At 44.4% G+C, this 25,493-nt stretch overlaps 1 protein-coding gene across 2 annotated transcripts in view; it reads left to right on the forward strand.

Moving 5' to 3' along the window:
• Nucleotides 1-969: 969 nt before the first annotated feature.
• col6a2 (collagen, type VI, alpha 2) overlaps nucleotides 970-25,493 on the forward strand; it is a 30,269-nt gene continuing 5,745 nt past the window's right edge. Inside the window, exons 1-30 of one of the 2 annotated variants that reach the window (XM_083781838.1) lie at nucleotides 970-1,203; nucleotides 6,161-6,252; nucleotides 6,971-7,071; nucleotides 7,685-7,828; nucleotides 8,460-8,822; nucleotides 9,374-9,394; nucleotides 9,496-9,561; nucleotides 12,114-12,212; nucleotides 12,320-12,346; nucleotides 12,503-12,529; nucleotides 12,643-12,687; nucleotides 13,623-13,676; nucleotides 13,798-13,860; nucleotides 13,998-14,060; nucleotides 14,271-14,324; nucleotides 14,431-14,466; nucleotides 14,558-14,620; nucleotides 14,835-14,897; nucleotides 14,994-15,056; nucleotides 15,242-15,304; nucleotides 15,399-15,449; nucleotides 16,345-16,443; nucleotides 19,270-19,332; nucleotides 20,263-20,298; nucleotides 20,491-20,536; nucleotides 20,632-20,784; nucleotides 21,364-21,458; nucleotides 23,255-23,436; nucleotides 24,358-24,536; nucleotides 25,221-25,259. In XM_083781838.1, the coding sequence (XP_083637964.1) occupies nucleotides 6,177-6,252; nucleotides 6,971-7,071; nucleotides 7,685-7,828; nucleotides 8,460-8,822; nucleotides 9,374-9,394; nucleotides 9,496-9,561; nucleotides 12,114-12,212; nucleotides 12,320-12,346; nucleotides 12,503-12,529; nucleotides 12,643-12,687; nucleotides 13,623-13,676; nucleotides 13,798-13,860; nucleotides 13,998-14,060; nucleotides 14,271-14,324; nucleotides 14,431-14,466; nucleotides 14,558-14,620; nucleotides 14,835-14,897; nucleotides 14,994-15,056; nucleotides 15,242-15,304; nucleotides 15,399-15,449; nucleotides 16,345-16,443; nucleotides 19,270-19,332; nucleotides 20,263-20,298; nucleotides 20,491-20,536; nucleotides 20,632-20,784; nucleotides 21,364-21,458; nucleotides 23,255-23,436; nucleotides 24,358-24,536; nucleotides 25,221-25,259 (2,434 nt within the window). In that variant the 5' untranslated portion in view covers nucleotides 970-1,203; nucleotides 6,161-6,176. The remainder of the gene's footprint in view (nucleotides 1,204-6,160; nucleotides 6,253-6,970; nucleotides 7,072-7,684; nucleotides 7,829-8,459; nucleotides 8,823-9,373; nucleotides 9,395-9,495; nucleotides 9,562-12,113; nucleotides 12,213-12,319; nucleotides 12,347-12,502; nucleotides 12,530-12,642; nucleotides 12,688-13,622; nucleotides 13,677-13,797; nucleotides 13,861-13,997; nucleotides 14,061-14,270; nucleotides 14,325-14,430; nucleotides 14,467-14,557; nucleotides 14,621-14,834; nucleotides 14,898-14,993; nucleotides 15,057-15,241; nucleotides 15,305-15,398; nucleotides 15,450-16,344; nucleotides 16,444-19,269; nucleotides 19,333-20,262; nucleotides 20,299-20,490; nucleotides 20,537-20,631; nucleotides 20,785-21,363; nucleotides 21,459-23,254; nucleotides 23,437-24,357; nucleotides 24,537-25,220; nucleotides 25,260-25,493) is intronic. The other variant, XM_083781837.1, reaches the window with a different exon arrangement.

The following is a 25,493-nucleotide window of genomic DNA, read 5'->3' on the forward strand; positions in this document are numbered from 1 at the left end:
GGTGCCAATGCAGTTCTCGTCTCTCTGTCAGGGAGGTCCATCCAACCTTGTTATATAAGATACAATGGTGGTAAATCTAATCGAGTGATAAACAGAGTCTATAGGATTTAAGAGCGGATGCTGTAGCTGCATCCACTCTAATAGCGCTTATATAGCGCTTTTCTAAGTACTCAAAGATACCTCCTTTCTGGCCAAAAAGCACAGTTTATACAGTGGTGGGGGGCTCAGAATGCGTCCACTAAGGAAAGTAGGCATTCTAATGACACAACCCGCCTTTGTTTTGGTGAGTAGCAAAAACGTTCTTTCTATTTACGCTAAAGAGGAGCGGCTGGTCTGCATTCATGCGAGCGGTGGAAGTTGAGACTGAGAGTAACATAGCTCTAAATGAAACGCATTAGAGCTATGGACCAGAGCTACCTTATACCTCCTGCATTTTCAGGAGACTCCTTTTATTTGCACGACTCCTGCGTCAGCATTTCTCCTGCTTTTGGCGGATTTCCCCCTTTTTTGCGTGGTCAACCCGGGTCAAAGGTCAAATGCTTTTTTTTAAATATTTGTTTGGGCTTTTTGCCTTTTTTATTGATATATTTACAGTAGTTTGACAGGAAAGGGGGAGATAGATGGGGGTAGACACACAGCAAAGGTCGTCGGGCTTGGGACTCGAACCTGCGACACGCTGTCAGGCTGGATTACCAGTATAGGTGCCTGGACTGCTAGGCCAGCCCAGGCCGGTCAAAGGCTTTTTAATGGAATCTAAGCCTGATACACATATCAAACTCACAAAATTCACCTAAATCTCTTTCTCTCTCTCTCGCCCCCCCCCCCCCATCTCTCTCTCTCTCAGCATGCACGCGCACACGGACGCGCACATCGTCCTACGGATCCACGGCGCCTCCTAGCGGACAGGCCAGACACGGCAGGCGAGGCGAGCCCGGGGCGCGCGTGCATGGAGGAGGGAGAGGAGGGATCTCGCGCGCAGGTTCTTCGCAGCAGGGCTGGAACGGGACGGGACGGGAGAGGAGAAGCGGAGCGAACCGACTGTTCTTCTGCGGGAATTAGCAAGCATCCAGGACTTTTTAATTCCCTTTTCCAGCCAGCCCTGTTTTTCATTTCTCCCCCTTCCCTCGGAGATGAGGCAGTGAAGAAGATCCACGGACTATAGTAACTCGACAAACTGTTCTGAAGTCCTCAAAAAGAGTTCGGGTAAGACAAGCAACACTTTTTACGCACAGCAGCAGCAGCATAGTTCTTCTCATCTGTGTGCCATGCATGCGCGCGTGTCTCGCGCTCTCCAGCCAGGCGCGCACGCTATAGTCTGACTTCACTTTCACTGCAGTGTGAATTTCCACATAAAATTGGAATAACACTTGAGGTACAGCAGCCTTTGATAGTCCAGTGTTGTTCAGTTAGTGGCTTATTATGTCCGAAATGATGCATTCAACCTGCTATAGCTACATGAATTTTACTCAATATATTTAAGCATGTGATTGAGGAAAACTCCTGAAAATGTCCGTTTTGAGTTTTACTAGTATTCTGTCCTCGCTCAGCTGTCTGTCTGTTCGGACGGTTGATGAGTGTGTGTGAGTGAAGGTACCTCCGCAACCTAATGAGCCATTGCGCGGGCTGTCCACTAGAGGGAAGCATAGTAAAGTGCTAAAGATTGCAGTGGAGTATTGTAAAGTAGCCGCCTACATTTACTTATGTACTGTACTTAAGTACAATTTGGAGGTATTTCCAATTCCAATACCATTACTTCTACTCCACTACATCTCAGAGGCAACTATTGTACTTTTACTAACACGATTTTTTTATACATTTGAAAACCTGAAATGGGACATTGTGCACAATAAGTATAATAAAAAAGAAGTTTTACTTTTGATACTCTTAAGTACATTGTGATACCTTTGTACTTTTACTCAAGTACACTTTGAATTCCCGACTTTGACTTTGTAATGGAGTAGTTTGTATTGATGTATCTCAAGTTTTACTTAAGTATACCGGTAAAACATTTGAGTGCTTTATTCCACCACTACTGGGAGATTGTTGCCTGGTGGCCAGACATCTGTCTGGGCCGTATCTCGTTGTCCAAGAAGACATGGCCTGGCCTACCAATGATATGACAGGATAGATTAGGAGATGGCCTGGCCTACCAATGATATGACAGGATAGATTAGGAGATGGCCTGGCCTACCAATGATATGACAGGATAGATTAGGAGATGGCCTGGCCTACCAATGATATGACAGGATAGATTAGGACATGGCCTGGCCTACCAATGATATGACAGGATAGATTAGGAGATGGCCTGGCCTACCAATGATATGACAGGATAGATTAGGACATGGCCTCATGGCCTACCAATGATATGACGGGATAGATTAGGAGATGGCCTGGCCTACCAATGATATGACAGGATAGATTAGGAGATGGCCTGGCCTACCAATGATATGACAGGATAGATTAGGACATGGCCTGGCCTACCAATGATATGACAGGATAGATTAGGACATGGCCTGGCCTACCAATGATATGACGGGATAGATTAGGAGATGGCCTGGCCTACCAATGATATGACAGGATAGATTAGGACATGGCCTGGCCTACCAATGATATGACAGGATAGATTAGGACATGGCCTGGCCTACCAATGATATGACAGGATAGATTAGGAGATGGCCTGGCCTACCAATGATATGACAGGATAGATTAGGACATGGCCTGGCCTACCAATGATATGACGGGATAGATTAGGAGATGGCCTGGCCTACCAATGATATGACAGGATAGATTAGGAGATGGCCTGGCCTACCAATGATATGACGGGATAGATTAGGAGATGGCCTGGCCTACCAATGATATGACAGGATAGATTAGGAGATGGCCTGGCCTACCAATGATATGACGGGATAGATTAGGACATGGCCTGGCCTACCAATGATATGACAGGATAGATTAGGAGATGGCCTGGCCTACCAATGATATGACGGGATAGATTAGGAGATGGCCTGGCCTACCAATGATATGACAGGATAGATTAGGACATGGCCTGGCCTACCAATGATATGACAGGATAGATTAGGCCAGTGGTTCCAAAACGTCTTCATGTCAAGGACCCCCAAAACGATACTCATTAGCCCGCGGACCCCCATTTGAAAATATATGCCAAGGACCCCCATAAGAGAAGATTTATACGGCTCTAGCAGTGATTCTCAACCCATTTAATTTCAAGGACCCCCAGTTTGACATGCATTAGCCCATTCTGACCGGGCACCCATTTTGGTGTTAGCATCATGTTATGCTTTATCTATTGAAAAATAGCAGATCTACAAGCTCATATCGCGCCACCGAGTGGCGCGATACGAGCTTGTAGGTCTGCTATTTTTGAAAAATCGAAGAGCGACTGACATTTTTAGAATCTGATCTCAGGTCAGAATGGGTTCATCAGACCAGTGTGTGTCCGGCGGAAACCTCGTATGAATCTGATCTCAGGTCAGAATGGGTTAGTCTACGGGCCCCCATTTAATGGCATTTCTATCTCTGCGGGACCCCCAATTTATAATTGTAAAATCAATGTTAATTTAACTCTGAGAGTGTACAAATGGAACCAAATGGACCCGTTAGCCGGTCCATTTGGTTCCATTTGGCAGGTAGATGAAGAACATTGTCTGTGTGGGAAGTGCAGTCGGTAGGATAAAAGCCAGTCGCAGCCCAGCCACCACCACATCAGAGAACTGCAGCATGCTGAGGCTCTTTGAAGTGGTTTGAAACAAATCTCAAAAGTATAGACTAATTGAAATGACCTCAACATTAGCTTGGTCATGTATCATGTATCCCTACGCCTACATGACTTTAGCTTGGTCATGTATCATGTATCCCTACGCCTACATGACTTTAGCTTGGTCATGTATCATGTATCCCTACGCCTACATAGCTTGGTCATGTATCATGTATCCCTACGCTACGCCTACATGACTTTTCCATCTTGATTGGAAAAGTGTGCTTTCAGCCAATTGGCTTTGGCCTTGACATCGCAAACTAACATTAAGGTTCAGCAGTGGAACTGTTTTTTCATTCATTAATCTCTAGGCCTACATATAGCCATAGTGTGGGTCTCATCTGCTTGTTTTATTGTGTGATAGTTTTGAAAATGGTCTTCAACAAATGTGTTTGAGTGATGTAGTCCTATCGACTATTTCTTTGTGCCCATCTTTGCAGCACAGAGTAAGAAAAGGCTTAATTCAGTGTTAATTTAGCTACTACGAGACTGTAAAAAAAGAAAAAGAGTTTTGATGCTTTCTTATACATTACATAACTCTGGCAGGCAGCCATGTTTGCTCCCACTTGACAAAATGGCCTTTGGTTGTACTGCTTAGTTTAGCCCAAACTGATGCCAGGTGTGGACGGCCAACTCAGCTAGACATGACTCATACTGAAGAGGTGAATTCATGAACTTTACCAGATCAGCACATTTGTTCTTTTTTTTTTACCATTTATTGTGCATAGTTTTGTCAGGCAACTATCAGACATGATGGTGAGATGACATTACATACACAATGCTCATTATAATATGGTACAAATGTTGTCTACTCACTCTGTGTCTCAGAGGAGGGCTGTGGACAGTTCAGAAACCTGTCTACTTACTCTGTGTCTCAGAGGTGGGCTGTGGACAGTTCAGAAACCTGTCTACTCACTCTGTGTCTCAGAGGAGGGCTGTGGACAGTTCAGAAACCTGTCTACTTACTCTGTGTCTCAGAGGTGGGCTGTGGACAGTTCAGAAACCTGTCTACTCACTCTGTCTCAGAGGTGGGCTGTGGACAGTTCAGAAACCTGTCTACTCACTCTGTCTCAGAGGAGGCCTGTGGACAGTTCAGAAACCTGTCTACTCACTCTGTGTCTCAGAGGAGGGCTGTGGACAGTTCAGAAACCTGTCTACTCACTCTGTGTCTCAGAGGAGGGCTGTGGACAGTTCAGAAACCTGTCTACTCACTCTGTGTCTCAGAGGAGGGCTGTGGACAGTTCAGAAACCTGTCTACTCACTCTGTGTCTCAGAGGAGGGCTGTGGACGGTTCAGAAACCTGTCTACTCACTCTGTCTCAGAGGTGGGCTGTGGACAGTTCAGAAACCTGTCTACTCACTCTGTGTCTCAGAGGAGGGCTGTGGACAGTTCAGAAACCTGTCTACTCACTCTGTCTCAGAGGTGGGCTGTGGACAGTTCAGAAACCTGTCTACTCACTCTGTCTCAGAGGAGGGCTGTGGACAGTTCAGAAACCTGTCTACTCACTCTGTGTCTCAGAGGAGGGCTGTGGACAGTTCAGAAACCTGTCTACTCACTCTGTCTCAGAGGAGGGCTGCGAATAGTTCCGAAATGTTCCTACCAGTGGGTGTGAGTGTGACATCATCGATGGGGAATCCCCCCAACTAATAGAAACTGCAGGCTTTCTATTCCTTAAGTTAAAGCATGCTATATGGAAGACATTGTTCTTGCATCAATAAAAACCGATTGAAATCAATCTAGTTTGAATTAATTAATTAATGAAGCCTAATGTTGATGTCACTGGAGTGTTCACAGCCATCCTATGAGACACAGACCAAGTAGATCAGGGGTGCCCAAAAGGTAGATCACAAAAGCTGTGTAGGTAGATCACAGCATGGCATGGTCGTAAACATATATTTAATTTAAATATAAAAAAATATTTTGGAATCTGACAATGGTTGCCAGTAGCATTACAAAGTTATAGCCTATACAAAAAACACCCTATACCAATTCCATTTTCCCTCTATTTCCCCATTCCAAGTGTCTTTGTCTTACGTCTTGTAACGCCAGCGACGCTATTCCAAAGCCCCCTTAGGTACACTTTTAAACACATTTCAGCAATGGGATCATTATCTTTAAACACATTTCAGCAATGGGATCATATTTTTTCTGGTGGGTAGATCTTATTGAGCTGGTCATTTTGATAGTGAGTATTAGTGAGAACCAATTAATTATATGAAGTTAGTTTGAAAACGCGGTCGTACTTTAATTTGCATTGTATCATGTCCTTTTTTTGAGAAAAGCTGAAATGGTAAATGAAGCAACAGGTGGATAGATAGATGAATGTCATGTAATGCATCCTTCCTGACAGAAGAGTGTGCCGTTGTACCCCTATGTGTCACTCAGGCAGGAGAAGAGGAAGATGCTGGGGTTCGAGGTCGTGGCGCTGTGCCTCCTGTTTGGAACCCTGACGCACGGCCAGGCCACCGACTGTGCCAGTGAGTCATCCGGCTGGACACAGCAGCATGTTTATGTCCCTCTCATTATGGGATTTTGTTGAATTAATCCATTTTAGACCTGAGACCAGATTCTACAAATGTATTCTAAATCATGTTTTTTTTCTGAAAAAAAGGACCTATTTCAAACTATTTCATGTCAAGGACCCCAAAAATCATTTTATGTAATTGCCGGCCGACCCCCATCTGAAAATATGTTGTTCCAGGGACCCCCCCAGAAGCAAAGATTTTAGTTAAAAACGTTCACTCTGATATGATATAATAATAATATATATTCAAAGATTTGTGCCACATTTTCAAGATTTTTCAAAAATAGCAGATTTACAAGCTCGCTGAGCTTGTAGATCTGCTAAAGCTAAAGTATAACATAATGCTTAAAACACCAAAAGGGGTTCCCGTCCTGAATCGGTTTATAAGGACCTGTGGTCTGCAGTTTATCAGCAATAAGACACTGAACATTTCATTTAAGTGGATTATCAGTGTGAATCTCTTGCAGTGTTGCATTGATGTGTGTGTACTGTGTGTGTGTGTGTGTGTGTGTGTGTGTGTGTGTGTGTGTGTGTGTGTGTGTGTGTGTGTGTGTGTGTGTGTGTGTGTGTGTGTGTGTGTGTGTGTGTGTGTGTGTGTGTGTGTGTGTGTGTGTGTGTGTGTGTGTGTGTGTGTGTGTGTGTGTGTGTGCACTTCCCTGTCTCCCTTCCAGAAAAGCATGAGTGTCCCATAGATATTTACTTCACCATCGATACGTCCGAGACCATTGCTCTCCAAGAGTCACCCCCTGGAGCACTGGTGGAGAGCATCAAGGTACCTCATTTAAAGATGGAGTAGCCTACCGTGATTTTTGTACTTTTTCAAAATGTTCATGTGTTTAACCCATTTTGACAGTTTTCTGAAAAAGCTATGTTTCTATGTCAGTCGTTCTTCGATTTTTCAAAAGTAGCAGACCTACAAGCTCGTATGAGCTTGTAGATCTGCTATTTTTCAATAGCTAAAGCATAGCATAATGCTAACACCAAAAGGGGTTCCTGCCTAAAATGGGTTAAGAGGTGACAGTACTTCATTAGACCCCTTGGTGTGGTTGTTATGTGCAATGATGTCTTCCCTTTGTATTCAGGGTTTCTTCCTGGAGGCTGAAACCTTGACACTCAAACGTGCCAATGAAAAAAACAGTAATATAGTGACATCACACTATCAGCCCCTCCCCTAACCCCTCCCCCTTTATCATACAACTACAGCTGTGGCTGTCAGGCTTCAGTTCAGGTGGATCACCACCCATCAGCGGTTTATTTAACTGAACTCAGCACAGAACAGTGTTTATTATTGAGATTAACGTCAATTAATGTGAGACAGCGCTAAAATACTGTCAGCTGACCCATTTATTAATTATGTATGTATGTGTGTGTTTGTTATGTTGTAGGACTTCACAGTGCAGTTTGCACAGGGCCTAGAAGATGCTGACTACAAAGGTTTGGTTAATATCCGTTGGTCCATCGGTGGTCTGCACTTCTCCCAGAAACAGCAAGTGTTCGCCCGCCTAGGAGCCAAGGATGCCTTCATTCAGGTGACTACCGTGACTGACAGAGGCACGCACACACACACACGATCCCAGCACAAAATATTTTCAGATGAGGGTCCGCTGATAAATACATATTAATTAATGGGGGAACCACTGATTTAAACATACTTTGCTCACATCCCATGGCTTTACATTTCTGGTTGCAGTGGAATGCAACCTTTTGCAACCTAGAGGCGTGTATATAATAGTTGAGCTCCTTACATACACAAATCCTTCAATTGGAATTATTTCTAAAACTACGATGAATTCTTCTGAAGTTTTGATTGTTAATCAATAACTGACCCACTTGACCTTGACTGTTGACCACGAAATTGCACCATATGTCACTTATTGAGTTGAGTTCTAATACTGAGTAGTATACTGTATGTTTCTGCCTCGTGTTGTGATTTGATGATGATGTGCAGTAGTGTATTGTCCTTGCAGACAGTTACACAGTACACACAGTACATGCAGTGCCTAGTACTGCTCACAGCCTTATAGGCGCCGATTATAATACAAGTATATTTCCATTGGAATTCAGCACATTATTCAGCACAATAGGATACTAAAACATCATCATTTTAAATATTGTTTGATTAGATTTTTGCTTCAACCCACGCTACCTGCCTATTCCCAGGGCGTTAGGGGAATCCGCTACCTGGGCAAGGGTACATACATCGACTGCGCCATCACCAACATGACCCAGGAGATGCACCGCATTCCCCACGACCCCCAAGCGCTGCGATTTGCCGTGGTCATCACCGACGGCCACGTGACGGGCAACCCGTGCGGGGGCATCAAGGTGGCGGCGGAGAGGGCTCGCGACGAGGGCATCAGGATGTTCGTGGTGGCGGCGTCCAGGAACGTTGACGAGACGGGCCTGAGGGAGATCGCCAACTCGCCCGCCATGGTCTACAGGAGCGAGTTCATGGCCGTGGACCTGAGCTCGGGCAGAGCCGTCATCCACAAGGATACCATCGACCGCATCATCCAGACCATGGTAACGCACACGCCGTCACCCATTATGGGGAACTAAAACTAGCGAAATTATTGAAACTAGAATAAAAAAAATAAAAAAGTTAACTGAAATAAAAACATGGTTTTGTGGCGGTGTGGCTATTTTGTTTGAAAAATATATAAAAATAAATTGTGCCTATTTACTCATTGACCCCCATCTGGTGTCTGAAAAAGGTACTCCAGGCCCGCTGCCCAGTCTATTAACATGGCGAGACTCTTTGCTTGTGTGCTTCGATTGTTATTTAATTCACCCAAAACATTACATTTTGTAACCGGGAATCATATCGAGAAATGAGCCACAAATCTAGCTTGTCTTGAGCGTGTACAGGACACAGGTATGAAACCTAATCAATGGACATTGAAATAGGCGTCCAAAGGCGATCTCGGCGCCAGTGTTGTTTTTGGCAGCAAATTTAGTAGTCTCTTGAATAGTTTTCATTTAGTTTTAGGGTACGTTTAGAGAGTAGACTCTCTTTTGTTTATAACTTTTTCTGTATCTGACATTAAATCTTTTCTTTTCTTTTCTTCGGACAGCAACATATGGCTTACACAGAGGTAAGATGGAACATCATCTGTTCTTGTTTTCATCATGTTTACTTTCTATATTTCGTCATGCATATTTTGGTTATGTATCGTTATTATTATTTCTTCTACAGTGTTACAAGGTGTCCTGCTTGGAGACAATAGGGCCTGATGGTCCGAAAGGCCACAGGGGACAGAAAGTGAGTCGCATGCACACACACACACACACACACACACACACACACACACACAAACACGCACACACACACACACGCACAAACACACACACACACACACACACACACACACACACACACACACACACACACACACACACACACACACACACACACACACACCATTTTTCACCACCACTTCAGCCTTTGCACAAAATGCCACAAATCATGAACAATTCAGTGTAGTGTGAAACATTGCACACACTCCAAGGAAGAACCGCCAGCCCACATGTTTCAAGTCTCATGGTGGCGCTTCACATTTTGGCCTATAACTCTTGAACCTTTTCGTTGTTGGCTACAATCAAAGTATTCTTTTCCCTGGATTCCTTATCCTTGGATCATGGCGCAACTCCACACATTGGCCTGGCCCATTTATTTGACTACATAATATAAAACTATATTACTACTAGATACGTATTCTGCCATTTTGCGTTTTCTTTAAAACCCACTTTTGTCCAAAACTCACACACATTATGGCTGGAGCCATGTGATCAAGATGTAGCCAATGTTCCAATGTTTGTGAGCCCTCAGAGCATCAAGCCTCTCTTGTGGATTGGACCCAGTGTTGTTTTTGGTAGCAAAATTTGATCTGCTATTTTCAGCATGCAACCAAGTGTAAAATGACTTATACTGGATCTCTTGTCAGTCCCTTCCTAACATTCTAGTCTAGTTTTTATTTATTGACGAAATTTTCGATATATTTAGTCTTAGTTTTAGTCATCATAACTTAGTTTTCATTTAGTTTCCATTTAGTTTATGTCAGTGAAAAAAGGTAGTCGACGAACATTGTTAGTTTAGTTTTAGTCGACGACATCAACACTGATCGGACCATTCCGTAACTTCACATCCACATCACAGTGGATGTTTCTATTCACATTGTGGAAAGAATCTTCTGCAGTGGCAAATCCAGGGTCTGCCGTCAATGTACACAACAGAATATCAAACTTGAATCATTCACAGCAGGAACCCTGAAACTGAACAGAATTCTCAACCCACTGTTGTTTAAGTCTATCTGCATTCCTTTACAACAGAAAAAGAAAAGTAAGCACCAAGTAAATATCTTGTAGAGACCCGGCCGGAGCCTTGACAGAATCCCAGATATGTTACGATTGGAAGACTTATGGCTGCAACATTGCCAAGCAACATCAACACGTTCAATTACGTGCTGCTGTATTTCGATCAAACAGCAGATGTCATTTCTGGCCCAAAGCATATGGACCACAGCCTCGTTAAGCCCTGAGCACTCCATCCCTAGTTCCTACCACCGGTATTTGGTCTCATCTCAATTCTGTAGGGAAACAAAGAACACATTCAGTCACCACCGCTGTTGGGTTCGTCACACAGAAAATGGTATATATAATAAAATATACAATAAAATTAATTTGGTGACAAGAATAGTAATTAATAACATATTTTCGTCACACACTCATCTCTATAATCTCTCCATTCCCCAAGTCTAATGAATGTGTCATGCTGATATATTGTCATTTGACAATTGATATTCATGCGTACTACATTTTCATAACTTAACACTTTCTCATTGACTGAGTCTACAGCTGGCTGCCTGATATTGGGCTGGCTGCCTGCCTGCTTCATGTTGTTACCATGTTGTTGCAAGAGGACACAATCCCTTTTATATTAAGGGATGGTTGTGATGATGCGATGATTGTGATGATGGTTACTGATGATTGGTTTGACCGTGTACACATTTTGTACAAGGTCAAACCAATCATCAGTAACGGTTTGTCATTTTTGTTAAAAGGCAGGGAAATTGTCTGCCTTATACGTACTTCTTATGATCTAAATGTGGAATCAGTTTCCATAAAACCAACATAATATAGGAGTAATGTTATACAGTTGTCGTATTGAACTGTTGTATTAATTGATAGTTAGAGGCATTTAATTATGATGAATGATATTATACTCTATATCTGATTGACATTTATACCGCTTAAATGGTGTAAATTTGTAAAACGTCACTTTCTCCAGAAAGTTGCTGATCACAGATAGGGTAAATGCTGATTACCGATCAGAGTGAATTTCGGCCAATAATGGCCGATCACCGATCACTGGCCGATTATCGGAGCATCTCTAATTCAAAGGTGTGACAACGTATAGGTTACACCAGGTCTAAATGGGGTTAAATACTTTGATAGAAAGTTGTGTCAACATCAACTAATTGTTTGATGTTCTGTGATTTTTATTTATTATATCCAAGCAATTAAAAAAATGGTTTTGAAGGTCTTGAAAAATTTACCTCAAGTGATTGTGAAAAACTGTAACACACACACACACACACACACACACACACACACACACACACACACACACACACACACACACACACACACACACACACACACACACACACACACACACACACACAAGTCAAGTCATGCAATAGTAGAACACACAGACACACACAGATATACACACCAAAGTAAACGCACACGAAGCCTCACCTTCCTCTGTCGCTGATCGACATGCTGCTAACTGCTTGTTCTGATTCTGTTCAGGGAGCTAAAGGAGACAACGGTGATCCAGGTCTGAAAGGAGATAGAGGTCGCCCAGGAGACCCCGGTATCGAGGGTCCTATCGGTCAGCCTGGTGTCAAAGTAAAACCCCACTCATTAATCATCTCCTCCTTCATTCATTCGTTTTATTACAGTACTGACCCATAATAATCCATATATTGTGCTTCTCCATTTGTTCCTTTGCATAGGGAGAGCCAGGTTTTAAGGGTGAGAAGGTAAGCTAGCGACTTCCATCTTTCTTTTGACTCATTCATTGTCCGTCTCATTATGTTGTAGCTTTCGGGTCAATCAAATGGAAATTGATTTGCCAACGATTGATTGTGGAACATTGATAACGGTAATATAACCTTTGACCTTGTATCTGCCCACAGGGAGAGATCGGACACGAGGGGAAGAAGGTAAGAATTCCTCCGATCACGAATGACTAAATAAATACGACTACTCTGTCTGTAGAGAGAGCCATCATCAGTCTGTGTGAATTCTGATTGGTCCATCTCCTTCTCCTAACCAGGGTGTGGGCGGCCTCGGAGGGCGCAACGGAACGGACGGGCAGAAGGTAAGAACGTTTGCGCTGGGATTGACAGAGGAAGTAGACTACCCTAGTTATAGAGGTGTATAAGTCAGGAAGTAGACTACCCTAGTTATAGAGTTATAGAGGTGTATGAGTCAGGAAGTAGACTACCCTAGTTATAGAGGTGTATAAGTCAGGAAGTAGACTACCCTAGTTATAGAGTTATAGAGGTGTATATGTCAGGAAGTAGACTACCCTAGTTATAGAGGTGTATAAGTCAGGAAGTAGACTACCCTAGTTATAGAGGTGTATAAGTCAGGAAGTAGACTACCCTAGTTATAGAGGTGTATAAGTCAGGAAGTAGACTACCCTAGTTATAGAGTTATAGAGGTGTATAAGTCAGGAAGTAGACTACTCTAGTTATAGAGGTGTATAAGTCAGGAAGTAGACTACCCTAGTTATAGAGGTGTATAAGTCAGGAAGTAGACTACCCTAGTTATAGAGGTGTATAAGTCAGGAAGTAGACTACCCTAGTTATAGAGGTGTATAAGTCAGGAAGTAGACTACCCTAGTTATAGAGGTGTATAAGTCAGGAAGTAGACTACCCTAGTTATAGAGGTGTATAAGTCAGGAAGTAGACTACCCTAGTTATAGAGGTGTATAAGTCAGGAAGTAGACTACCCTAGTTATAGAGGTGTATAAGTCAGGAAGTAGACTACCCTAGTTATAGAGGTGTATAAGTCAGGAAGTAGACCACCCTAGTTATAGAGGTGTATAAGTCAGGAAGTAGACCACCCTAGTTATAGAGGTGTATAAGTCAGGAAGTAGACTACCCTAGTTATAGAGGTGTATAAGTCAGGAAGTAGACTACCCTAGTTATAGAGTTTGGAGTTCATTCTAATAATCATTCACGTCATCACTGGTGTTTAAAACCTCCCCCTCAACCCCATCCCTCCCCTTCCCCTCTGTCCTCATCTCAGGGTAAAATCGGACGGATTGGCGCCCCGGGGTGCAAAGGTGACCCAGGCGACAGGGTATGTAATGGTCTGACACATATTGACATCATGGCCATAATACTACTGTACATGAGGTCACACTGTGGCACATTAGGAATTATTATGGTATTATTTACGATGCCCGTGTGACGTGTTACAGGGTCCTGACGGTCACCCTGGAGATGTCGGAGGTAGTGGTCTCGCTGGCTCTGATGGCGAGAAGGTACGAGAATCGCAAACATCCATGCATCGCACCCCCGCATGAACCCTTATTGTCACTCAACTGTGATGTCTAAGTGTGTGTGTGTGTGTGTGTGTGTGTGTGTGTGTGTGTCTGTGTGTGTGTGTGCGTGTGTCCAGGGGGATCCCGGTCGCGCAGGAAGGCCAGGTCCACTCGGCCCGGTCGGAGATGCTGGGCCGAAGGTAAAACCAGGAAGTCACATGTGTAACCTTTCCAGCCCCAGAATGCTGAACACTGTCTATAGGGTCCATTATTAGTAAAAAAAAAAAGTTATCCTTGTATCGTTCCTCTCAGCCGGGAAGAACATTGTGTAACGCTACCCGATGCGAGGACAAAGGGTTAAAGGGCAGAGGTCAAAGTTCAGAGGTTAAACTCAGGTGTCTCTTCCACAGAGTGAGAGAGGAGCTTCTGGCTCGCCCGGCTTCCCTGGACAGAAAGGAAAACCAGTAAGCCTTACTTTGTTAACACAAAAACACCCAAAGATACTTTATGGAAATGAAGGTTAGGGCGCAGGTGATGTGATGCTAACCTGTGTGTTGTCTTTCCTTATAGGGTACCGCTGGAGGCCCTGGAGTCAAAGGAGAACTAGTAAGAGCAGATTTCACCCACCTAGTAAATGCAGTTTACAGAGGTTACCGTATACGCTATTATGTGCTAAAGTTGTGTTTGTTTCTTTTAGGGGAGACGAGGAGACTTTGGGCCAAAGGGCGCTCAAGGACCAGATGGAACCAAGGGAGTCAACGTATGTCCTGGTGTTTACGTGTTTACAATGCAACCCATCTCAATGAAATTGAATAATTTGTTTATATTAATCTCGGACCCAGTTTCCGCAATTACTTGTGACTGTAGGAGGGCTCAGGGGATGGATGCGATTGATTTTAGTTCGGTCTGTGATGCACTGCATGGGTGCATGCACTCATTATAACGCCTGTCTCGATGTTGTCTTTGTGTTTCAGGGAGAAATGGGGCCAGAGGGATTGAGAGGACTTCCAGGTGAAGTAGGCAACAAGGGAACCAAGGTAAGGAGACCTCAGACGCTAAACTCTTAGAGTCCTCAGTGAGGACCACTCCCATACAACATGTCCGTTGCTAAACGACCTGTCTTTGCCGTGCAGGGTGACTACGGTCTGCCAGGGCCCAGGGGACCTCCGGGATCTCCAGGAGAAGCAGGGAAAAACGTAGGTCAAAATAATATTCACCTGGTTCCTTTTTGATTGGCCTCTACTGGACATTATTTGCGGCACAATGGAAACATTTCCAGGACTCAGCTCTTGTCCTGACCCGGTCAAGACGTTGTTGAAATAGTCTTATCTATTTGATGTCATTAACAAAACATATGAGATAATGCTGGACTTCTTCTTAGGGCACCCGAGGTGACGGTGGGGATGCTGGACCACGAGGAGACCCTGGACAGGCTGGACCAAAGGTACGTTAGTTGACGTGTCTCTCACTCTCATGACTCAGTGTGCGCCGTGCGGTGAAGTGTTTGTTTTGACCGTTTATCTCTCTCTGTGATTCAGGGAGATCAAGGAAGACCTGGCTTCAGCTATCCTGGAACAAGAGGACCATCGGTAATATAAACACCAAGGTTTTCATTAGCAATCCCAAATGCCAAAGTTCTCCATCCAATCTTCCACGGTGGAACTCCAACAAACACACACATGTCCATGTTGGTATTTGGGAAGCTGGGTGGGGAGGGCCATCTCTGTCACTGCACTGTCACTGCACCGGGTGGGTAGGGCCATCTCTGTCACTGCACTGTCACTGCACCGGGTGGAGAGGGCCATCTCTGTCACTGCACTGTCACTGCACCGCGTGGAGAGGGCCATCTCTGTCACTGCACTGTCACTGCACCGGGTGGAGAGGGCCAAAAAGTTATATAACACAGTTAAATAACACAAACCTTCTTCATTATCACAACATTAAAGGGATATGTGAAATATCCCTTTAATTTGAGGGGTTTAAAAAAAAAAAAAGCTTTTGGTCATGTCATCGTCCACACAGCCTTATGTGAACACCCCAGACAGTTTTTAAGTTGCTTGATTCAGAATTTAGATATTTGATATTAATTAATTAACACACACACACACACACACACACACACACACACACACACACACACACACACACACACACACACACACACACACACACACACACACACACTGTCACAGTGGTGGGCCACTTTCCCACCATGCAAGGTACCAACCTGCTAATCGAGAGCAATTAGGGGGTAAGTCAGTGTCTTGTTCAAGGACACTTCTAAACCAAGAGGAGCCAGGGACTGTGGAGAGAGAGGACCCTCTGATTCTACCTCCCGTACCACTGCCAGTAGTAGTGTGTATTGTGCTTCATAGATCTCTCTCTCTCTCTCTCCCTCACTCTTCTTCACTCTTCCTCTCTCCTAAAGCAGTTTCTGTAGGAGCATGCTTGGCTAACCGACTTGTCTTGTGCTGTGTTGTATAGGGTGAGAGAGGAGACAAAGGTAATGCAGGACCCAGAGGTGGCAGAGGAGACTGTGGGCACAAGGGCATGCCAGGACTCAAAGGAACTGATGGAGACCCTGTGAGTATAATGGTCGTTTTATGCTGAAAAGTGAGAATACTTATTCCGTCGAGTTTATTGCGCCAACCAAATGATGTGCTTTGGCCGTGACCTCTGCTGTCGGTTCGCCAGCTCGCCGGCCGAACCACTCACACTAGGGAGTAAGTGGCCCTAATAAGACCCTAACCACTCACACTAGGGAGTAAGTGGCCCTAATAAGACCCTAACCACTCACACTAGGGGGTAAGTGGCCCTAATAAGACCTTAACCACTCACACTAGGGAGTAAGTGGCCCTAATAAGACCCTAACCACTCACACTAGGGAGTAAGTGGCCCTAATAAGACCCTAACGACTCACACTAGGGGGTAAGTGGCCCTAATAAGACCTTAACCACTCACACTAGGGAGTGAGTGGCCCTAATAAGACCTTAACCACTCACACTAGGGAGTAAGTGGCCCTAATAAGACCCTAACCGCTCACACTAGGGGGTAAGTGGCCCTAATAAGACCTTAACCACTCACACTAGGGAGTGAGTGGCCCTAATAAGACCTTAACCACTCACACTAGGGAGTAAGTGGCCCTAATAAGACCCTAACCGCTCACACTAGGGGGTAAGTGGCCCTAATAAGACCTTAACCACTCACACTAGGGAGTAAGTGGCCCTAATAAGACCCTAACCACTCACACTAGGGGGTAAGTGGCCCTAATAAGACCTTAACCACTCACACTAGGGAGAAGTGGCCATAATAAGACCTTATTATGCAATCTTATTAGGCATCATCATCATTTGTTTAAAGATCACTTAATAGGTACCACTGGGTTGGACTGGATTCTTTCCAGGTACCACTGGGTTGGACTGGATTCTTTCCAGGTACCACTGGGTTGGACTGGATTCTTTCCAGGTACCACTGGGTTGGACTGGATTCTTGCCAGGTACCACTGGGTTGGACTGGATTCTTGCCATGGCTTTCTTCCACCAGGAACCTCTAAACGTTGTGTGCCCGGCCAAGACCATGTCCATTGCAGGCACGCTCTACCAAATGGATTTGCCATAGCAGGTGGTTTTAGAATTCGCTAAGTGCTTTCCCAAACGTGTGTGGGCAAGATAACAATGTTAGGGATAGCGCCACAACACACACACACATGGCCACACCTTCCAAGCTCAAATAACGGAGCCGGCATAATGCATTGTGGGTAGTGCGGCTGTAATGCGTAATTAACAGATAGTGGGTAGTGCCAAGGGATAGCGTAGGTTGGAAGATAGGGCCCTGTGTGCCTTGCTTTGCAACAAGAAAACGTGCTGTTTAACTACGGTAACTAAATTAGAGATGATGGACACACCCCCAACCCATTATCACGTTTCACACACGTTTCAGCACCATAGTTTGTCTAAATTCCGCTAAACTGCTAAATTAAAAACATTGTACATGTCCAAGGTTATGCCGATGGGTGACAGCCTGTCACTGCATGCGTGTCAATGTGTGTATCTGTGGTGAAATATCAGACTATATGGAATTACAAAGATTTTAACTAGAAGCTGTATAAATGTGACTTTTATTGAGATTGAGAAACCTCAATATTATTGCCTAAAATGAACAGGCTGTTTACAAATATGCAACTAGAGCCAATCTACTTCTCAGTGGCCTTGTGGTTAGACTGTCCGCCCTGAAACTGGGAGGTCGGGGTTCAATCCCCGGCCGAGTCATACCAAAGACTGTAAAAAATGGGACCCGATGTCTCCCTGCTTGGCACTCAGCATCAAGGGTTGGGATTGGGGGGTCAGATCAACTACAAATGATTCCCGAGGGCAGCACGCCTGTGGCTCACCGCTCCAATAGAGATGGGTCAAGTGCGGAGAACAAATTGTAGGACTTTAACCTTTAACCTCCTGAGCAGCAGGCCTGAGCCACTTGTCTCTGCTCCCACAGTACTGGGGCTAGATTGCTTATGTACTGTCTAGCTGTGTTTATCTGCAACTGCTAGTTTCAAACGTTAATATTTACTCCTTTCAAGTGGAGTGTGTGACTAATTCACACCCAGCAAGAGCCCCAGTGGTCCGATGATGGATCAAAGCAAGCAGCTGCACCCAGCAGCAGACATACATCACACAGGCAGGCAGGAGAAGTGCACTCAATGCTCATCTCTGGCAGTGTCTTCAAAATCTAGTATTTATGCCTATTTCAGAACACAGCACTTTCTCCATATACAGTAGGCTTTGCATTGAAACTCACCACATGGGGGGCTGTAGATAGATCATTTAGATAGACATTTATTGATCCTGTGGGAGAAATTCTGTTGTCTATGGCAGTACAGCAGTAAAGGGTTAACACGTAGAAACACACGGGGACTAGGAAAGGAGCACCAGACACGTTCCCGTTCTTCCTACCCGATTTCTCCCCAGTGAGGGGTGGGAGGGGCTGGGGGCGGTCTGGAGGGCAGACGGCTGTGGAACCCCTCAGCCCTCACTGGTGCGAAATCGCGTAGGAAAAAGGGGGCCGCGCACCAGACAGACAGAAATGGGGCTCCATTTTCGTCACCGCTAAACCCCTAAAAGTTCAACTAGCCAATCTACATTGACACATTGTGAGCTTGTAGACTGGCCATTTTCAAAAATGTTTAGCAAAATAGTAAAAAAAAAAAAAGGCAAAGAAGTTTAGGGATAAGCGGTGACGAAAATGGAGCCCCAGGTATACTAAAGAAGAAAACAAAACCCCATCGTGCTGGTGTGAATTCAGTGCACGGTAGTACAGTAGTATTGTCTCTGCTGTCAGACAGACAGGTGGAGATGTACAGTATGTATGTACAGTACGTATGTTTGTGTGATACGTTTGTGATTTGTTTTACAGGGTGAGCCAGGACCTGGAGGAGAGCCTGGTCATAGAGGCCCAAGAGGAGAGGGCGGACGAGATGTGAGTCCAGAGACTTTTGCATCCCAAAACGCAGTTTAACCCATTTTGACCTGAGATGAGATTCTAAAAATGTCTTCTACATCCTGACAGTTTTTCTGAAAAAGCTATGTTTCTATGTAATCATTTCTTCTTCTGTTCTATACATGAATATAACCACATTATACCCATATAAAATTAAATGGGAGTTAAATGCTGCAATTTGTAAAAAATGTCAAAATATGACTCGTAACGTCGCTGAAGTGGGACTCATAAAATGTCCCTGGGACTCATCTAAAAGACCATCCCTCCATCCTGGGACTCATTACATTGAAAACCTATTTATTTACATCACTGTGAGTAACAGTCATACACGCAGGAAAATATACTGCTGTAAACACAGGATGCATATACTGGCACAAACACAACACTGCCCACTGACACGCACACACCTATACGGTGCAGACAGACTGTAATAACAATGATTCACCAGACTAAACACTAATGCTCTTTATTTGTACACAGGCCTGTGAGGTCTTTGATTGATTCAATGATTGGATACCTAATTAGACAGAAATGTAAACTCCTTTTTTCCATTGTGGTCCTACTTATTCAATTCATCAACACATAGCATACAAATAACACCAAAATAGAATTACATCAACAAATATAAAACACTATGTACAAAGCGGGAAAAGGGGAAAAGATGTAAAGAATAATGGCAGCAGTGAATGCCATCTCCTTTCTATGGGAAAACGTGAGTTCCGTTTACTTCCCCTGGTGGTCTCCTGAAAGATGGATTTCCAGGCCTGTTTGGAAGGTGGCCGAGGGATGGTGTCAGGGAGGGTATTCCACATGCTGGTCTGCTGACTGATCAGGAAAGCAGACATTGTAAACTTTGTCTTGAACCGTACAAAAACAGGAGGTGTTGTTGTGTCATCTGTTTGTCTACAGGGAGACCCTGGCCCTGAGGGAGATCCCGGCCTCACCGTAAGAGCACCGACATTTACCTTTTATCTTTATGCTGAGCATGCTGATTAAAATATATACATATAGTATAAACACAGAGTATACATCAGCCTTTTTTATATAAATATGTACAGTACTATATGTAAATACTTTATTGTTATTGACATTTCAACAACAAATAATAATATGGTGCCTTGTTATTTGTGAATGTAGGAGTGCGATGTCATGAACTACATCAGGGAGACGTGCGGCTGCTGTGGTGAGTTTACCCGGTGTGTTTATATGATGATCCTAACAGATGCCGCGCTGCACGCCCTGACATCTGTGTTCTGTGTTTGTGTCGGCATTCCCCAGACTGCGAGAAGAAGTGCGGAGCCCTGGACATCGTGTTTGTCATCGACAGCTCGGAGTCAGTGGGTCTCACTAACTTCACCCTGGAGAAGAACTTTGTCATCAGCACCATCAACAGGCTGGGGTCTATGGCCAAGGATCCCAACTCTGAGTCCGGTAGGCATGAAGAAGAAGGGATGCTTTAATTCCAGTGGGCAGATTATGTTTTCTCATCCTTTTTAGGCGTTACAGTTAGTGCACACAAGGATTTAGTTACAGAGCTGCATTATCGTATGTACTGCACATGGAGATAGTACTGAACCTTCAAATTGTTACCTCCTTGTTAGGCGCGATTCATACTCCTATTTTAGAGTCGAATAAAAGTCGGTTCGGCTCTGTAGAGCCTACAATGTGACGTCATTTGAGGTTTGGGGGGGTGGATACTGTCCTAAAGCTACTGAAAATTTCTGACGAGCCGAAATCATTTCGGCACTACAGCGGTAAAATAGGAGTATGAATCGGCCCTTAGTCTCTCGAGTCAGACAGACTGCTGACTCTGTCCAATTCAGACAGACTGCTGACTCTGTCCAATTCAAAGGAAAAGAGGGTGCTGTTTTTCCTTTATTTTTTGATGACGGCCCAGAATTACATTAGATGACCCTGGGTGAAAGAATAGGTTGCAAAATCGCATGGGCTAAAAATAAAAAACCAGGGCTGAGCCAACGTTAACAGAATGCTCCTGGTTTTCCCATGCAGGTACGAGGGTGGGTGTTGTCCAATACAGTCACAGCGGAACCTTCCAGGCCATCCGTCTCAACGACTCCAAGATCAACTCACTAACTGCTTTCAAGGTAAAAATCCCCATTTACTGTATACTTTGTCAAGTGCCGGTGTTTGCACGCTTGCTGAAAATATCAGATCTACAAGCTCACTCACTTCGATTGTGATATTTTTTTAGTTTGAGCAAATGCCTTTGTAGTTTTAGAGTTGGTTCCTTTTTGTTGTCCTGTACCACCCACCACCACCACCACTAGGTGGCAGTGTCACAACCCCTGGCAGGGTTATGATCGCTTTATCAAATTGTCCAGTCAAATCACAGAGGTTCTAATAACATACCGTAACATAATATTTGATATATTGTTGTCTCCACCAGGCCGAAGGCATGTGGGGAGAGTATGTTTTGCACTCCGTCCGTCCGTCCGTGTGTCCGTGTGTCCGTCCGTCCGTCCGTCCGTCCGTCCGTGAGCAGCTAATCTCGGCCACCGTTAACCCGATCGATGCCAAATTTTGCACACACACTCCCTGGATGCCAACGATGAACCTCTGCCCCAAACTTTCCACAACGGCCTGTTATAGCGCCACCAGGAGGCCGCTTTGTGCAAAACAAGTTTTTGCGCAGTACACCTACACATTTTGTCCAAACATCACGCAAATTGGTACACAGTCTCTCTAGACCCATTCAACGAAACCGGTCTTTCAGATTTCTCACACTCCATCCTGATTGGTTAAGATTGCCTTCCAAAATTCACAGGAGTGCTCAGTTTCAAACAAAATGCTGCAAATCATGAGCACATCGCGTGATTTCCGTGAAATTGTGCACCCACATTCCCACTAGGCCGAGGACGAAATGCCACATGAACAATTTCAACTCAGACTCAAGGTGGCGCTATAACTGGCCGAAAAGTGTTTTTACCTCTAACTGCACGGATCTGTGGATAACTTTGTATGCCAACTCCCTAGAGGCCAAGGAAAAACCTTTGCCTGGAATTTTTCACATCTGCTCTTTATAGCGCCACCAGGAGGCCGACATATTTAAAACACATTTTCTATTATTACTCCTTCAGATTTTATCCAAATTTCACGCAAATCGGCATACACTATCTCCATAGTCATGTGATCAACACGGAGCCGCACCATTTCCCATCTTCCATCCTGATTGGCTAAGATTGGCTTCCAAAGCTCACACGATTCGTCCATTTCGAAAAAAGGCCACAAATCACAAACACAGTGTGCAATTTCCGTTAAATTATACACGCACATTTTCACTAGGCCGAGGACGACATGCCACAATTTTTTCCTCAAAATCAGCCTCACGGTGGCGCTATAACAGGCCAATTCCTGTTTTTAGCTATAACTGCATCGATCTGTATACAACTTATGTATGCACACATGGAAAAACATTGTACCTGCATCCCTCCAACACGAACCTCCGGCCCAAATCTTCCTCAACAGCCTGTTATAGCGCCACCATGAGGCCACAACCTGACCTGCCCTGGTGGAGACCTGTTGGCAGTTTGTCTAGTTATGTTTTGTTTTTGTTTTTTAAAGATTTGTTTTTGGCTTTTCTGCCTTTATTGATAGTATCACGTGAAGATAGACAGGAAAGAGGGAGAGAGAGAGAGAAGGGGAGAGACGCACAGCAAATTAAGGTCGTCATGAACGGGACTCGAACACGCGACACGCTGTCAGGCCAAAGCCTATTTATGTGGCATGATGCGCCTGGACCGCTTGGCCAGCGGGGACCCCTATTGTTCCGTTTTCTATAAACCCTAAATCAAACTCTAACACAATAAAAAATATATATACACTCTGATAATTGAGCCATATTCCACAGCATCAGATAATTCACCCATGCTTTCTCGTCTAGGACGCAGTGAAGCGTCTGGAGTGGATCGCCGGCGGAACGTGGACGCCGTCGGCGCTCAAGTACGCCTACGACAACCTGATCAGGGACAGCCGCAGAGCCAACGCCAACGTCACCGTGGTGGTCATCACGGACGGACGCTTCGACCCCAGAGACGACGACAAGCTGCTCACCTACCTCTGCAGGTACGTGGGACGGGACTACTAGACGCGCGGGTTAAACACCCATTTAGGCCTGAGAACATATTCTACTAATGTCTTCTAAACCCTGACAGTTTTCTGAAAAACCATGTTTCTATGTCAGTCGTTCTCAAACTACTCCATGTCAAGGAGCCCTAGAATTATCTGTATTTGGCCGCCGACCCCCATCTGAAAATATGTTGTTCCAGGGAGCTTGTAGAGCGGCTATTTTCAAAAGATTTCTAATATACATTTGAAATGTAGTGCCACAATTGAGTGCCACAACTTTTGTATTTTTCCAGTTTTTCATGTGTCTATGAGGTGACAGTACTTCATTAGACACCCTGGAGTCGTTTTTATGTGCAATGGTGTATTAACTTTGTATTTAGGGTTTCTTCCTGGAGGCTGAACCCTTGACAGTCAAACGGGCCAATGAAATAAACAGTAATATAGTGACATCACACTATCAGCCCCTCCTCCTTTATCATACAACAACAGCTGTGGGTGCGGTTTCAGTTCAGGTGAATCACCACCCACCAGGCAAACCAGGCATACTTAATGAACTGGTGTAAAAGCATGATTTTCTTCATGTTCTTCATGAAGTTCTTCAAAATCGTGGTACTCCATCTTTAAACGTGTACTTTCTACTTTTGGTACTTTAAGTACTTTTTTATATCAAAACCTTTGTACTTTCACTCAAGTACATTTTGAATACCAGACTTTCACATTTTTTATATCAAAACTTTTGTACTTTCACTCAAGTACATTTTGAATACCAGACTTTCACTGGTAACAGAGTATTTCTGCATTGCAATATTAGGCACTTTTTACTTTAGTAAAACATTTTAGTCCTTTTTTCCAACACTGAAAGTCGGCATCATTTTAACGGACGTTATTTGTTTGTTTTTGTGCGTTTGCACTTTGCAGTGACCCCAGTGTGGACGTGAGCGCCATCGGCATCGGAGACATGTTTGACCAGATCGAGGAGAACGAGAGTCTGAAGAGCATCGCCTGTAATAAGGAGGGCCGGGTGCTGGGCATGAAGCGCTTCGCTGACCTGGTGGCCGAGGAGTTCATCGACAAGATCGAGACCGTGCTCTGCCCAGGTACACACGCACGCACAGCGCACACGCCATAGGGCACGCACGCACGCATTCAATCACTGAATTCCCATGTCATATGATACTAAAATAGCAGATCTACAGGCTCACATGCTTTTACATGGACATGCTCACACAAGCACATGTGCAATTTTTGTAATTATGTACATTTTTGAAAAAAGAAACTGAAACAGCATTTTTGAAAGATTTTGGAAATGTATATACCTGTGAAGACATGCTGAAATTCTAGGACGCTAGGATGTTGTACTAAACTAAATATGAATAACCTGAAAGCACATGAAAGATAACATTTTGTACCGATGTGCATTTTGTCTGAGGACAAGCCTATGCTTTCGGGCAGCTCCCGGCAGGATCCGCGGGAGAATCTAGACGCAGCTGCTCGACATGAGACTAATTAATTAGAGCGACAAAGAGAGAGAGAAACGAGTGTGTGTGTGTGTGTACGTCACATACTGTGTGTGTGCGTCAATTTTACAAAGGTGCAGACGATCAGAAATCAGCAGAGAGTGATCGACGTTTGCTCTACTGTATGTATGCCGTATTGAAGTGGACTCGGACCCAGACTTTCTTTTTCCTCCCTGGAATTAAAAACATCTGGGTTTCCGAGGCTAATGAGGACAAACAGTAATTTTGTCTCTCCTCCTGGCTCCTCTCTGTCTTCTGCTTCAGATCCCGTCATCGTGTGCCCCGACCTCCCTTGTAAATCAGGTAAGATTCTGAAGCACTACATGCATTACATGAGGTGACCTTTCACCTCCTAACAGTCCTGTCACAGAAATCAGACGTGGGCGATCTGCACTCATTCAGGGTTAGCCCGGCCCTAACCCGGCCATTATGGATTGTATTGTGGTTTGGCTTCTGCTGAGGTCCATTTCCCAGTACAGGCTTCATACTCCTACTCATCTGTGTTTTCCCATTCATGTGTTTGTATGAATGTTTTAA

The sequence above is a fragment of the Protomyctophum parallelum genome (genome assembly GCF_964188405.1).
Source record: "Protomyctophum parallelum genome assembly, chromosome: 14".
In the NCBI taxonomy this organism is placed as follows: Eukaryota; Metazoa; Chordata; class Actinopteri; order Myctophiformes; family Myctophidae; genus Protomyctophum; species Protomyctophum parallelum.